At 42.3% G+C, this 15,579-nt stretch overlaps 1 protein-coding gene across 1 annotated transcript in view; it reads right to left on the bottom strand.

Annotated features, from left to right (window-relative positions):
• Positions 1 to 9,960: 9,960 nt before the first annotated feature.
• MDK (midkine) overlaps positions 9,961 to 15,579 on the bottom strand; it is a 30,132-nt gene continuing 24,513 nt past the window's right edge. The window contains exons 4-5 of the mRNA XM_042480889.1: positions 12,957 to 13,118; positions 9,961 to 11,086 (exon numbers count right to left, since the gene is read on the bottom strand). Coding sequence (XP_042336823.1) covers positions 11,061 to 11,086; positions 12,957 to 13,118 — 188 coding nt within the window. The 3' untranslated portion in view covers positions 9,961 to 11,060. The remainder of the gene's footprint in view (positions 11,087 to 12,956; positions 13,119 to 15,579) is intronic.

Raw genomic sequence — 15,579 nt, 5'->3', positions numbered from 1 at the left:
CTTACATGAGCCTGGCAGAGCATAGTGCTCCACCAGCATAATTCTGCTCCTTTGTCTTCCTCTTCCGCCCCAGTGCAACTGACCTTGTCCATGCCAGAACACACCCTCATGACCACTCAGGCAGTGTCGACATGTCATGTGCAGCCAGGAGAAGAAAGAATACCTTCATCTACAGCAGGTCTCTACCTTGCCCAATGTTGATTGCACTGGGTGGTGGGTGGTGTACAAGGAGGCTTTCAGTCAGTATGGTCAGGGATGACCCTATCAGCAACCTCCAAAGATAGTGAATCCTTTTTTGGAGGTGGGGGGGGAGCAATGGTAGCTCCCCAGCTGTTCCTTGTGAACTTTCCAGCTGTTGCTTAGTATTAATGGACAATGGTATGTATGTGTACCTCACAGCCTTCCTGGGACCCCTAACCTAGCCTGCTCATCAGATGTGGTAGATGAAGAATGCTATCCCATTGCAAGAGTTGAAGCTTTTGACACTCAGTCCAGTCAGCTTCTGTATGATATGGTCACAGAGGATTTGTTTAGATTGCAGATTTTATTTCATGTTGAATTGTTTTAACTGTTTAAATTGCTTTCATTTTTTCTTTTTAAAAAAAGCTGTTTTGTTGACTGGAACTGGACTTGTATGCTGTATGTCAGTAAAAGACCTGTACAGTCATCTTGAGATATAGTGTGTGACAGAAAGAAAGAATGGAATCAAACCAAACAATGCAATATAGCATTCTGTTCCCACAATGATTAACTAGGTACCTATGGGAGGAGACAGCACCCCTACTCTGTTCTGAAGTAGCTGGTGGCCCTTTCACACTATATGACCATGGGACTATGATTCTATTTTAACTGCCACAACAACGTTGTACTGAATCCTAGAATTTTTTGGTTGGTGAAGCACTAGTGGTCTCTGGCTGAGAATTCTAAATATCCCTCCCACACCTGCAAACCCCACGATTCGATAGGATGGAATCATTGGCAGCCCAATTAAAGGTTAAAGAATCATCACACTCAAATTGTCTAGTGTGAAAAAGTCCCCAAATATTGTAAGACATAATGCTTCTGATACTAGAGTTAATATATAGCCATCAGGGCGAGTAGCAATTGATAACATCTTCTATGAATGTGTCCAGTTCAGAGTTTGGAAAACATATTTTCAAAAGTATTATTACAGTTCTCTAACTCTCCTCCACAGCCATGCTGACAGGGATTCTGGGAGCTGTAGTTCAAAAAAACTGTTCTTCCAAGCTCCTTTTAAAGCTGTTGACCATCATTACATCTCATAGGGATTAAATCCTATAGACTGCATCTGCATTGCAGAAATAATGCAGTGTGACACTGCTGTAAATGCCATGGTTCAATGATATGGAACCCTGAGATTTGTAGTTTGTTGTGGCACCAGAGCTCTCTGACTGAGGAGGCTAAATATCTCACAAAACTACAAATCCCAGAATACCATAGCATTGAGCCATGGTAGTTAAAGCAGTATCAAACCACATTAATTCTGCAGTGCAGATACATCCATAGTCTAACTTCCTTCCTGAATCCATCATCTGGGCTAGTGTGTGAGCACAATGAATTGGCAAAATGTAGGATGTTTCCAACAATAATAAGTCAAAGGTATAGCCATGTTAGTCTGGAAAATCAATATGCGAAGAGTCCTTATAGTACTTTTGAGACTAACTGAAAGACAGAAGTTGGCAGTATCAGCCTTTGTAGATTTCAGCCTACTTCCTCAGAGGAAGTAACTGGGGCCTTTTTTGCACTAGACAATTCTAGCGTGATGATTCTTTAGCAGAGGGAGTAGGCTGAAGTCTACAAACGCTCATGCTACCAACTTCTTTCTTACAGTTAATCTCAAAGATGCTACCAGGTCTCTTTGAATAATAAGAAGTGGTATCTTCACTGCTTCTCTTATTAAGAGAAAAAACAAAAACAGTAATTCCCAATAGCCAGTGCTGAGCAGGAAAAGGCTGCTGTGCTGAAACAAGCCTTGCTGTGTCCCTGCTCATCTTTCTCATAACCTTTTCCTTCACTAGAGGTGACTCTTCTGCTGGATCAAGAGAAAAAATCTGGCTGGGCAATCTTTACTCAATGATTTCCTGCAATTAGGGGGCTCCTGGAGCTGGAGAAAATGGATGCCTCCCTTGGAGAAACTAAGCAAATGAGGCTGGCAGGATAGGGCTCGTCGTCACCACCATCACCACCCTGGCCGTTCTTCGTTTTCAGGGCTGCAGGAGAAGTAAGGTTTGACCCAGCACCTGACCTGGTGGAGAAACCCCTGGAGGAGCACCCCTGGGAGCCAGCCAAGAGCCTACGCTATGCTGCTACTCGGGGCAGCTGGATGTTGCCCTCCAAGCTGTTTGCTTCAGAGGGTTACCCTGCCCTGGAGTCTGTTTCTAATCATCCTACAGTTTTTTCCAGTCCTCTGCTGCATCTGGTAGCAATTATGCTGCATTATCTGAGGAATTTTAGCAGACTGAAAGGCCTGGGGCAGGGATTTGGTTCTTTCAAGGGAATAGGTGCATTGGAAGGAGGGGGATGGGTGGGTGCAAAAATTTGGCAAAGCATGGGGAAGCTACTTTTTGAACTTCAGTTCCCAGCATCCCCCAGACATGCTGGCTATGGCCCCTGCATGAACACACAAAGATCTATGGGGGCTCTTTGGCCAACAGGTATTGGCTGTACACCTGGTCACGTGGAGAGTCAGTACTGCCAGGTCAGCTACTGAGGATGAGAAAGGGGTGAAGATGGTTAAAATGTGCTGTATCTCAACAATGAATGCAAAAATACAAGGTGAAAGATATGATCTGGCCTACTCCCATCACCAGAGAACTAGCAGCAAACCGCTGCAGGTTGTAACCTGTGATGGGAAGCTGCAAGAAAGAGCAGGACGTGTGGGTGGATGGGATGTACAAGCGTGTGTCTGCTTGTGTAAGAGGTTGATGCTGAGTGGATATTAATGATGAAAGGAACACCTTTGGGGGTAGCCCCATTAAAATGAGCAAGGGTGAAACAAGAACCCAAGATCTCATCCATTTTGTATGTAATGGAGATCACTATCTCTCAGAGGACTGTGGCAAAGCCAGCTCAAGAGGTGATGGCACTCTACCATTCAGGTCTAGTTGAATTTGAATTCAATATTGGCAAGAAAATGACATCCTCCATCACACCAGAGGGCAGTGGGTGGCACACAATTTTGTCCTCCTAAACCTTACTGCTGTTTTCTGTTGCTCAACATTTTCTACTTGAGGTGGCTGTCTTACTGACTAATAGTAGGGCTGCCCCTGGCTGAGAGCTAAATTCCCAAGTGAGAACGGAGCATCTCAGTCCCTAGACTCTGATGCTACTGAACAGATTAAGAACATAAGAAGGTAAGTTACACCAAAGCATTCCACCATATGAGTTAGAACAGTATTGCCCCCACATCACTGACTCTCCAGGATTTCAGGCAGCAGGCTTTCCTATTCCTGTTTGGCAATGCCAGAAAGTGAACCTGGGAGAGAACATTTATATGCCATGCATACGCTCCTAAAGAGTAAAGATACATACAACTGAGCACTAAAGTCAGAATTGCCTGAGCTACAGTATTCTCCATCATCATGTACAGATATGAGAGCTGGACAGTGAAGAAAGCAGATAGGAAAAGGATCAACTCATTTGAGATGTGGTGCTGGACAAGGATACTGTGCACAGTAAAAAAAAAAAAAAAAAAAAGCAAGTGGTTCCTTGAACAGAATCATAGAATCATAGAAAACTCTCTGGAAGCCAAGATGAAACGGAGGCTGTAATATTTTGGCCACATCATGAAAAGGCATGACTTATTTGAAAATACATTAATGATTGAAAAGGTAGAGACCAAACACCAGATGGATAGACTCAGTTAGAGAGGTCAAGGGCAGAAATCTACAGGACCTGAACAGAGCAGTGGAGGATAGAAGGGCCTGGAGATGTCTCATCCAGAGGTTGCCATGAATTGGGGCCAACTCAAGGTAAGTTAACAACAAATATGCTGTGCTTTTGAGCCACCCCAGTCCATGTTTTTCTGGATCACCATTGGCAAGCTAGGTTAGAACAATAGCCAGATAAGAGGGTAATACATCAGTTCCAAATGCAGATATGGTAACATACTGTATATACTCATGTATAAGTCTAGAAATTTTAGTTAAAAAATTGACCTCAAAAACCTAGGTCACCTTATTCACAGGTCAATGTAAATACTACACTTTAACTTTTATTTAAAAAGGGAACCATCCCCTGGTGAAAGGCAAGAGTGCAATCTGTCCTGGAATCTCTGACCTCCCTCTACTCATCCATCCTGAGTTTAGTTAAAGCCAAAATAGCCATGTCTGCCAGAATTTTGTAGCGTCTTTGCTATTTTGTCCTTTGCTTCGTCATTTAGCTCCTTTGCTGCATGCCCCTAAGTTTAACCCTCAACTTATCCAAGGGTCACATCAAAATACATAATTTTGCCCCCCAAACCTGCACTCGACTTATACATGAGGTCAACTTATAGTCAAGGATATACGGTATGCAACACATTTTATGAACATATTGAGGGCCAGCATGGTGTAGTGGTTTGAGTGTTGAACTAGGATACTGGGAGACAAAGGTTTGAATCCTGGCTCAGCCATGGAAACCAACTCAATGACCTTGGGCAAGTTGCACTCTCTCAGCTTCAGAGGATAGCAATGGCAACCCCCCCTCCCCAAAGAAACCTGCCAAGAAAACCCCTTAGGGTTGCCATAAGGCAGAAATGACTTGAAGGCACACAACAACAATGATTATGTATATATGCAAATTGCCAGTTGTTTGTTATCAACTGCCATCAGCGTGTTCATGTGTGGAAAAAAATGGGCTTCCTTATGTGTATTTTTAATGTTTTGCTCAGAGTCTTTTTGCAAAACAACAACAAAATTTGCATTACAGTCTGTAACAGGTAGGTTTTATCCACATAAACATAGCAGTGTTGAGCCCCCATACTCATTATCACACACACAAAAAATTGTTCTCCACTTCTAGTCATCCAACTAATAAGAGACCTCCAACACCCTATTATCAACAGTCCTGCTCCAGTCTTGCATATTCAGGGCCATGACTTCCATGGATCTGTCCATCTGGGATGTGGTCTTCCTCTTTTTCTACTGCCTTCTCTTTTACCAAGCATCATGTCATGATATGACCAGAGTACAACAGTCTCAGTTCAACCATCTTGGCTTCTAGAGAGATTGTCAGTACTGGAAAGTGTTACATATTCTTGTAGATTTTCTTCAATAAAATATTAGATATTAGGTCTACAACATTAGATACCAAGGCAGCATATTGCCTGTGCTGGCTACCATAAATTTATACCCAATGGAAGTAAAGTTCTAGTCAACAAAATAAAAAAGAAAGAATCTAGCAGCACCTTTAAATATTGATTGATTCTAGCATGAGCTGTCATAGATCCCCTTCTTCAATCCTCTTCTTTAGATGCACCAATGAAGTTAATATTAAGGGTATGGATACATTAGCAGTTAGCAAGATTGCAGGGGATCAGAATGTAATAGAATACACAAAGATGAAATTATTGGTTTTCACAACTGCACTAAAAGAACTCTCGGAAAAGTTTCTGACTTCAAGAGAAGTACATTGATTGCTTTCACACCTCAGGAATAAAAGATCAGATGTTTGACAGGCCTGTATCATCTTACACAATGAGTGTTTATGACTGGGGTCACAATTTGCATCCCCGCATTCCCTTATTATGCTATAACATTCTAACATGGCTGTTTCTTTTAAAATATCCAGGAAAATGGAATTTAAGGGGAGCTCAAGAAATTTTGCTGTAAATCCTACTCCATCCTTTCAAAGCAAGGTGCACCGTGTTCAATAGGTAAAGGTAGTTCCTTGACATGAATGTGTAGTCGTAACAGACTGTAGGGGGCAATGCTCATCTCTGTTACTAAGCTGCAGAGCCAGCTTTGTCCAAAGATGACTCCAGTGGTCATATGGCCAGCATGATTGCACTGAATGCTGTTACCTTCCCACCAAAATGGTATCTATTTATCTACTTGCATTTGCATGCTTTCAAACTGCTAAACTGGCAGAAGCTGGGACTAATGACGGGAGCTCTCCCCATCATGCAGCACCCAGGCCTAGAACTGCCAGCCTTCTGATCTTCCATTTGTCAGTTCCACTAAGCCACTGCATCCATTATGTTCAATAACAGTCAAGTTATTCAGGTACAAGAAGCAGCAAACCCCAGAAGCATCATTCCCCATCCATCACAGTAACAATAAATGGCTACTCACTTTCCTTTCATGACACTACCTAGATTACTGCAGTACACTCTTATAGTGCCGCTATTCCACTTTAACTGCTCTAGCTGCCTCTTGTTTCATTCTGGGGCTTAAGCTTAGGGAGGGCCATTTAGAATTCTCAACCAGAGAGCTCTTAAGCCTCACTGAACTACAAACCCCAGAATGCAACAGGAGGCAGCCAGAGCAGTAAAAGTAGAATAGCTGTGGCCAGTATCAGCAGTCTTGATGGGGTGCTTTATTTTGTAGTAGTCTTTTCTTCCAGATTTTGTGCCCTCCGGATATGCTGCCCAATGGCCATACTGGTTGAGGATGGTGAGAGTTGTTCTCCAACACATTAGGACATCTGCAAGTTGCAGATCCCTGCAGAAAATATCTTACCTGGGAAGTCAATATAGACTTTATCTAAAGAAAGGCGAATGTGGTGCAACAACCAAGATGTGGCAACTATTTCCTCAGTGCTGCCAGTTAATCAACAATCAATACTATTTTGACCCGAATCCTGCTGGCCATCCCAATTAATGTATACCCATTAGATCCATTATTGAATAGTAAATCAACACATAGATAAAACCCATTTAATGAGGCTACTTTAGTTGCAATTATCAATAGGATTTGCGTCTGTGAGCCAATTATACTGTTTTCCTTTATTCTTCCAGAAAAGTGACAGTGTACAGCAGAGGCAGAGGGACCTGTTTCTGTTTGTTCTGTTCACTTCCTACAAAAGGCCTCATTTTATTTAATTGCTTTTAAAGTTCTTTGAATTTAATTGGTTGTATGGATTTATATTCATTGGCTTCTACAGTAAAAAGAAAGACCAGACTGTAAATGATAGAAATGTGTATTATTATTTTTAAAAAGAGAACCTATTAAGGGAGAAAGTAGAAAAAGTCTCATTAAGCATCTGCCAACTCTCCACTCCCTATTTGAGTGACATAACAATGTGAAATATCTCAGGTCAGAAATGGGCAGAAGGAACCTAAGGAGCAGCTGGCAAAATATTAGTGGTATTTTCATCACTTCTTTCCTAAATCTTTATAGTGAAGAATTTGGATTATGTTACACCAAAGACCATTATAGTTAGCTGAAAGTTTTTAACATCACCACACCACTAGAAAATCGTTCCAACTGTTGTCCTCTCTGTTTTACAGACTATGAATAAGGCAGTGACTACTAAAAACAAACATAACAAGGAAGGTAAGTACTGTATAAGGGATCTTATACAAAACCAAAAATAAATAAATAAATAAATAAAAATGGAAGTCTTTTGCTACGAAAGGTCATTTTACTGATCTATGCATTTTAAAAAATTACAGTAGTGACACATAGGTTCCTCTGCAGTTGAATAGTCCAATGGTAGAAATAAAACCTCCAGAAAATAATGAATGTAAATAATATTTTTTAAAAGTCCACAAAATGATTTTGTAAATGAGCAAGTGTTGTACTGTTTAATTATAAACACTATAATATTTCCCAGCGTTAAAATACTGAACTAATAACTTGTCATACCCATTTACTCAACTTGGTTCTTTCACTTTCCTTATCCAGAGCAGATAGAACCTAAATATATTATATTAACACTTAGCTCTGTTAAGACTGACGGGTACCTTCTGCTATAAGACTCAAAACCCACTTTTTCCAACCCAATTCCCTATAGATCTCTTGGAAAATGGACATGTAAATCTACAAGAGGAGGCCACCATGTTAGAAAAGGCTGCTCAGATTAGCTACAAATAGCTAATGTACACATATACTTCAATAAGTATTTCTTGTTTGCACATACTCCTAAATCATTTGTGGCACAATCTGTCAGTTTCCAAAAGAATTGGCTCTTTTCCATTTTACAGCCTACAGCATGCTTTTGTTTGTCTCAGACCACTGAGCTATACCCACCTATTGTGTTGTCTTGTTTAATTCTATGTTCTTATTTATTGAATTTGTATTTGAATTTTCCCCACGATGGAATTCATCAAGGCTTACAATAATTTTTAAAAGGTTAAATTTAAAAAATTAGTTTACAAAAGTTAAAAAAGAATTAAATAATAATATATATGTTTTAAAATCATTATTTAAAAACAGTGAAAAATCTATACTTAAAACTTATTTAAGGTTAAGAGCAAATACCTTACTGGCTGTTGGAACTGGGTGACTCCCTCTGGGAATGGTTTCAAGCAGATCTATTTTTAGTAACCCGAAATACTTTGCAGAAAACTCACTGTAGGGGATTCCAACAGTCCTATTGTCCCATCCAATGACCCCGAATCTGTAACAGACTGCAGCTGTACCGCAGAATTAATGCAGCTTGACACCACTTTAACTGCCATAACTCTGTGCTATGGAATTCTGGGCTTGGTAGGTTTTTTTTTAAAGATTGTCTTCTCTGTTAGAGAACTGTGGTGCCATAATAAACTACAAATCACAGGATTCCCTAGGATGGAGCCATGACAGTTAAAATGGTGTCAAACTGTATTAATTCTGCAGCACAGATGCGGTGTGATATAGTGGTTTGAGTGCTGGACTATGACTCTGGAGAGCAGGCTTTGATTCCCAGCTCAGCCATGAAACTCACTGAGTAACTCTGGGCAAATCACAACCTCTCAGCCTCAGGGGAAGGCAATGGCAAACCTCCTTTGAACAAATCTTGGCAAGAAAATCCCACGAAAGGATTGCCTAAGTTGGAAACAACTTAAAGATACACAACAAACAAAAGCAGGTGCTGCTTCCATCTAAGCTTCTTTACTTCAGCTGTGGGTGATTTCATGAGCAGCTGGTGGATCTGTGGATGGCAACTGGGATTTTTTGTTTACTGCTGCTCCTTCCGCAGCTGCTCTGAGCTGAACAGGAGCTTTGCTTTGTCAACAAGACCTTAGGTTTAACTGAGCATGTGCATGAGTGGGCTCACCATCTATCATGGGTGACTTGTGACCCTCCAGATACTGCTGGACTACAGTTCCCATCATTCCTCACCACTGCCCGTGCTGGCTAGATCTGACAGGGATTGCAGTAAAAATATTGAGAGGGTCACAAGCTGTCCAGTCTTGCTCTACCTGGTGAGACACACAAGGCTTTCAGAGAGAACTTTTCTGTGACACACTTTCTCTGGCAGACCATTTGGCTCTGAAAAGCTGACAGGTATCTGGGACTTGACACTTCCTCAGTCTAGATCTTGCTGGCAGACAAATCCTGTATTTAGCCTCACCTTGCCTGAAGCAGTTGTTTTTAATATCCCAGCGTCAGCCATGTCTCACTCTGTTGCCCTAAAATATGCACCAGGGAAATCTGAATGGACAGCAAGCTCCATGCTCTCACCCTCCAGTTAGAGTCTGTCAGATTGTTCTTGGCTTACTGAGTGTTGTCAAGCTCAAAGTGGTGATATTCCTTTGGTGACACCTCACAGTGATTCTTATGCTCCTCTCCTCCACCCAGTATAAACTGGATCAAAACCATCCTTACTAACCACACTCCCAAAACTTGGAAAAGTTAAGTCTTTCAGGCTACAACTCTCAGAATCTTCCAACCAGTGTGCGCTGGTAGTGACTGGAGGATTCTGAGAATTGTAATCCAAAAAAGTAACTTTTCCAGGCCCTAGTCAGTCCTGCTCTAGTTAATGGATATAGAGCTTATGACACACACGCAAAAAGGACTAAAAAAAGGAAAACACTTTTTGTAAAAAGACTTTTATTGGAAAAAAGTGGGGAAATTGTAAAAAGCAGGAGGGCTTACCCAGCACCAGAAAAGGAAAGGAAAGCCACAGCATCCCAGCAAGAATATAGACAAGGAGAAATGAGAACACAATGCTTGAAAAAGAAACAATGCTCCTTTAACTCTCGGGAGGTTCTTTCCTGGATGCTGAAGGGGCTGTGATGCATGGCTTATTCATAAAAGACCAAACAAACGTGGAGATCAGAGCCACAAACACACACAGACACACCTCCTCACATTGAGTCTGCTTGTGAACCAGCTTGTATTGGAGAGAGCTGGGAAAGGAAAAAGTTGCACATGTACATACATACACCATGGGAAGGGGGGTGGGCAGATTTACAATGCAATCCTATGAATGTCTATTGAGAAGGAAGTCCCACTGAGTCCAATGACACTTATTTCCAGGTAAGAAAATACAGGATCACAACCCAAGTCCCTTGTAAAGCTAAGTGGGGCAGGAACAACACCAAAGAAGTCAACATCCTGGTCCTGCATACGGTATCTTTATTTAGGTCAAGGTGGGGCTCCTGACCCACTGTTTTCTTCATAATTCTTCCCTTCCCCATTGCATCCCCCAAAATGAGCCAGTTTCCTTGGCTATTTTAATGGATGGCTTTGCTTATGGCAAGACAAAATTGCCCGGAGTTGTACCAGAAGGCCATCTGGCTCTGACAAGGGATACCAAAGTTGAATAGCACTAGCCACATCTCTGCCCAATCTATCTCAAAACACATCAGACTGAATTATGGGAAATGAACCAGAGCAAAGAACACTGGGGTACAAATGCCTGGGGTGAAGGTGGCAGAGTCAGGGACAGCAGAAGAAGTTAAAGGGAAGGTCAATAGCACCTTCATCAGAAGAGGGTGGGGTGGCTTCTCTATAAAACTAGTGATTAGAAATGGTATCTCAGTTAAGGGCAAAGTTGTGGAGGCAGAAGAATAAGTGGGATTTGGCAAAACATCGCCGAGCTGGGAGGGACCACGCTGCAGCTCCAAGTGGTGTGTGTCCAAGTGGGTTCAAGCACCATGCCCTGAAGATGGCGGGGCTGTATCCATCCTTCTAGTCCTTCCCCTTTCCTTTTCTGGCTGTTTGAAATAATAAAGTTTTTTTAAAAGCATTAGGGTACCATATGATATAGTTTTCTTGATTTGAAAAGGTCTGTGTTAGTCTGGAATTCTCCAGCTTCTTCTAAGTTGCCAATCAACCCTTTTTCTCCTAATCTTCATTCTGGGTGCATCACAGCATGAAAAGGTAATGATGGCTACTTGTTATGCTTTTGAGTTAGAATGATTAATTTGTTACTTTTCAATGTTTTCATAAGGCCAAAATAAACACTGTAAATTTTGCCCAGTAAGTAAGCTTTGCTGATTATTGCAATATATTATCCATTGTGGGGGCAGAGGCCAGCCACCCACCTGGACAGTGGTGCCTCTCCCTTTTGAATAAAAGAAGAAGAAAGAGCCCGTGTCTGCTGCGCGATGGAGCCGCAGCGGACAAACAGCGCGGCTCCCCCCATGCAGCAAAAAGAACCCACAAAAAGCGGTTCTTCTTCCGGCACAGTTGTGACGCCGCAAGGCACCAATGGCGCACTTGTGGCATCACAACCGCGCCACGATGTGCGGACGCTAAGCGTCTGTCACATCAAAATGGCGGCGCCTATGTGTATAGGGCACCACCATTTTGCTGTTCCCAGTACATACTAGGGGTGAGGCCTGTTCGGATGCTGCGTCCTTGGCCAACCCCTAGTACGTACTGGGGCGGAGCAAAGGCCCGTCTGTAATGGGCCGAAGATTGTCGGGCTTGATGTTAAGCAAAACAAACTAATAAACAAAGAAAATAAATGGGTGTGATTCAAAGTTCTGAAAAACTTCTGAAAGGATTTGAGGCTCTGACAAACTTCACTACAAAGCAACTGCCACTACTTTGTAGTATATTCATAAAAATATTGGCTAGTATTCTAGACCAACTACTTAGCTACATAACTACTTTAGTTATGTGGATAGGTAGCATCTTCTAGTCCTGTCCCCCCCCCCCCAATCCTGACTTACCAGGCAGTGGTTGCTGTGAGCAACAGGTATCTATCTGTTCTGTCCATCAGGCAGCAGCAGACTAACATTCTCACTCTCTTCCACAATCTATTTCCAGTGCAACAGTCAGAAGCAGGATGCCTATCACAATCCCTCCTCACACTGGAGATCACTCATGGGAGGGGGTCAATCTGCTTAATCCTGACTGACAGGAGAACACACCCCTATTGCTTGCAGGACTAGGGGACTTTTATAATTACTACATATTCCTTACATTACTGAACATGTAAGGATTATGAATATGAATAAGTTATGAATGCATAACATTATGTCACACACATAAAAAGTGAGAGAAAGTCAAGAGAAGGAAAGGACCCTTCTCTCTTGCCAAACTTTGAAGTTTTAGGTTTATTTGAAAGACTCAAACAGGAATTTATTTGGCCAGGAGTTAGAATGTTTGTTATGAAGATCAGTCATGTGCAAATAATTACTTGCTTGAGTGCTCTTGCAGAGTAAGCTCTGTCATGATACTGCCAGAGAATTACACAGTATCATGGTTCCTCTTCTGTGAATTGGAATGAACTTGTGATTCTTCCAGTTAATGAAAGCTACAATCTCACAGGTGTTCATTGGCTCCAATATTACACTGTACGCTGTGGGTCTTAATGAATGCTGTAGTCCAGGGTCAGTTTTGCTTGAATTATCCAGATGAAACACAGGCCTCAAAAACAGTCAAAAATGTTCCCAGGCAAAAAATTCTAAAGAATCTCAAATTCAGCCAGCAATAGGCAAGATGCAACACAATACTATCTATCCCTGTTGTTTGTGTCTCTCTGTATAAGTAGTTACATTTTTCATATACCGCCAAGAGGAACAGAAGTTAAAACCTCAACAGCAAAATAAAGGGCATCTAGTTGCTTAGACTGACCTTTGGATTTTGACTTGGTCTTAGGAGAGCAGGGCTTAGTCACTTGAATAGTTTCCTGGCACTCAGCATTGTACAGAGCCTTCTTCAGAGTACCCGAACGGGCCTTTAGACCTGTTGCAGAATCACAACCACCCCAGCTCTCAAACTTGTACTTGCAATCAGCTAGAAGAGAAATTAAAAACCATTAGATCTGTTTAATACAACACATGCTGGTCCTATGTGTGGGACACCTAAGATGGTATATTTACTGTGCTTCTACCACTGAATTATGCCTCTGTGAAGTTCCAAATGCCACTGGAACCTCCATAGCTCTGGATATGAGGTGAGCAAAAGATAAATCTGGATCTACCTGTAGCTCTCCAAGTAGAACAGTAAGTAGTTCACCTAGAATTTGGAATACATCATTTAGGATTTTTGTCTCCCATTAGTTTAGCAACAACAAAATGCTTCCCCAACCCAAAATTACATTGCTGAAATGTGAAAATGTGGGATAAACAGTAGATTGTATGTGGAAGGACTGTGAGCTCTGGCTCAGATTTGTTTTTTTTTTAAAATAAGGTAGCAATTCTAAAGGGGAAAAACCGCCTGGAAAGGGGTGTCCTTGGGGCTTCATGCCCCAAGGACACCCAATGGCGGTGGGGACCATGTAGAGGCTGCGCCAGCGATGCAAATCCTGGAAGGAGCTCCGAAACGGAGCTCCTTCTTGCATCACCAAAAGAGCGCCCTAGGCGCTCTCACACGGCGCGAGTATATCACTTCCATGCTGCCTCATTTGGAGGCGGTACGGTGGTGACGTAGCAATGGCGGCGCCCTTGTGTACAGGGCATCGCCATCTGGTACGGACCCAGTTCATACTAGGGTTAGGGTGTCAGGAAGTGACGCCCCTTCCTAACCCTAGTACGTCCTGGGGACGTACTATAGGCGCGTCTGTAACGTGCCTATATTTGTTATTTTTCTTTCTAATGCTCATGCTATTAATTGCTTTTAATTCTACTGATTGTTTAATTATATTATGGCTGGAATCTTGTATCACAGTTATGAATATGTAACCTGAAGTTAAGCAATCGTTACGTATTCACAATCCCTACTTTAGGGGTTACATAGTGACTGTGTAATTTCCCTAATTTCAACTTACTAGGAAGCAGCTACTGTGATCAATTTGTTCCGCGAAAGCTGCCATACCCACCTGCCCCTGCATGACCGGTCTCTGGCATGATGGGGAATTGCAATAGGGACATCCTTCTTTCTAATGCAACCAGGTTCAGTCACAGCCCAGCTGATGGAGGAAACAGGCCTCTGTTGATTGCCATGGTTGCTGCCTGGTAAGTGGTTTTTTTTGGGGGGTATTTAGTGAGTAGCATCATAACTACAGTGTTTACATATATGTAAAGACTACAGGATTCTGACCAAATTTTGCATGATGTGAATTTTTAGCTGTATCTGTTTTAACATTTGTAAGCTGTCATGAGTCCCAAACTGGGGAAAAGGTAGAATATAAATACATGTAACCACAATAATAACAATAGAAGAAGATGCACTTTAATTCCTAATGAAGGCATTTTTAGTGGGGACCTGATAAGAGGAATTCTTCCTATATTGTCTTCCTCATCTTATTTATTTATTTTGACTGAAATACTGCATTGTCAGATGTAACTATGATGACAAAGCAGACTGGCAAAAAACATCAGCTTCATGGTGGCATGGGGGCATGGTGTACACATGCTGCACACCCCAACGTCGCCCCCAAGCCGGCATCACACCACTCCACTGACCAGAGGGCAGCATAATGGCATTTCTGTGACATGGTATTTACACATGCCATGCCACAGAAACGTGGAAAAACTGCTACTGCGGCAGAAAAGGTGGTTTTTTGCTTGCTCAAAAAGGAGCAACTTTCTGCCACTCCTTTTTGAGCTGGCAAATAGCTGGAGTGGGGCTGTGGCATGCAGTTGCTGCGGCCCCAATCCAGCACTCAAACGGGCGGTGCTGAAAGGGGAAATTGCTCCTTTGGGGCGGTCTGCTTCACTCCTTAGGTTTGCTCTGTAAACCCCTACTTTCCAGTATGACAGCATCCCAAATGAAGGATTTCTGAGGAGTTGAAGATTGAGACACTGGAAATTATGTCTGTCATGATCTCTGGTACCAGTGCACACTGAGAACAGGCATCTGGACAAACCTGTTGGGTCTTGAGGTAACTGCTTGTTGCAGTGTTCCCCGTGATTGGAAGGGTGCTAGAGATGTCAGTTCCCATAAACATGAATACCCAGAAATTACGAGATCATAAGTCCAGCTTTTGATCTTTTAACTACTAAACAGGATGCAAGCTTATATGTTTCTTTCATTTTTATATACAAGACACAAAGAGCTTTGTAGTTCAGTGGCACAGCACTCATTTTGCACAGCAATCCTCAGTCCAATTCCCACTATCTCCACTTTGGGCTGTAAAACACCTGCAGCTGAAATACTGGAGAATTGCTATCAGTCAGTGTAGTAGGAGACACAGCAAGCTAACTGGACCAATGGTCTAACAGTATACTTTCTCTTGTTCCAAATTTTGGGGGCGGGAGGGGGGATGTCAGCTACCACAAACCACAGTTACCTATCTCTATGGAAAGCCTGGTTG

The sequence above is a fragment of the Sceloporus undulatus genome, chromosome 1, assembly GCF_019175285.1.
Source record: "Sceloporus undulatus isolate JIND9_A2432 ecotype Alabama chromosome 1, SceUnd_v1.1, whole genome shotgun sequence".
NCBI lineage: Eukaryota > Metazoa > Chordata > Lepidosauria > Squamata > Phrynosomatidae > Sceloporus > Sceloporus undulatus.
Note: the sequence above shows the minus strand (reverse complement) of the source record. Positions and strands in the feature narration are given on the sequence as shown.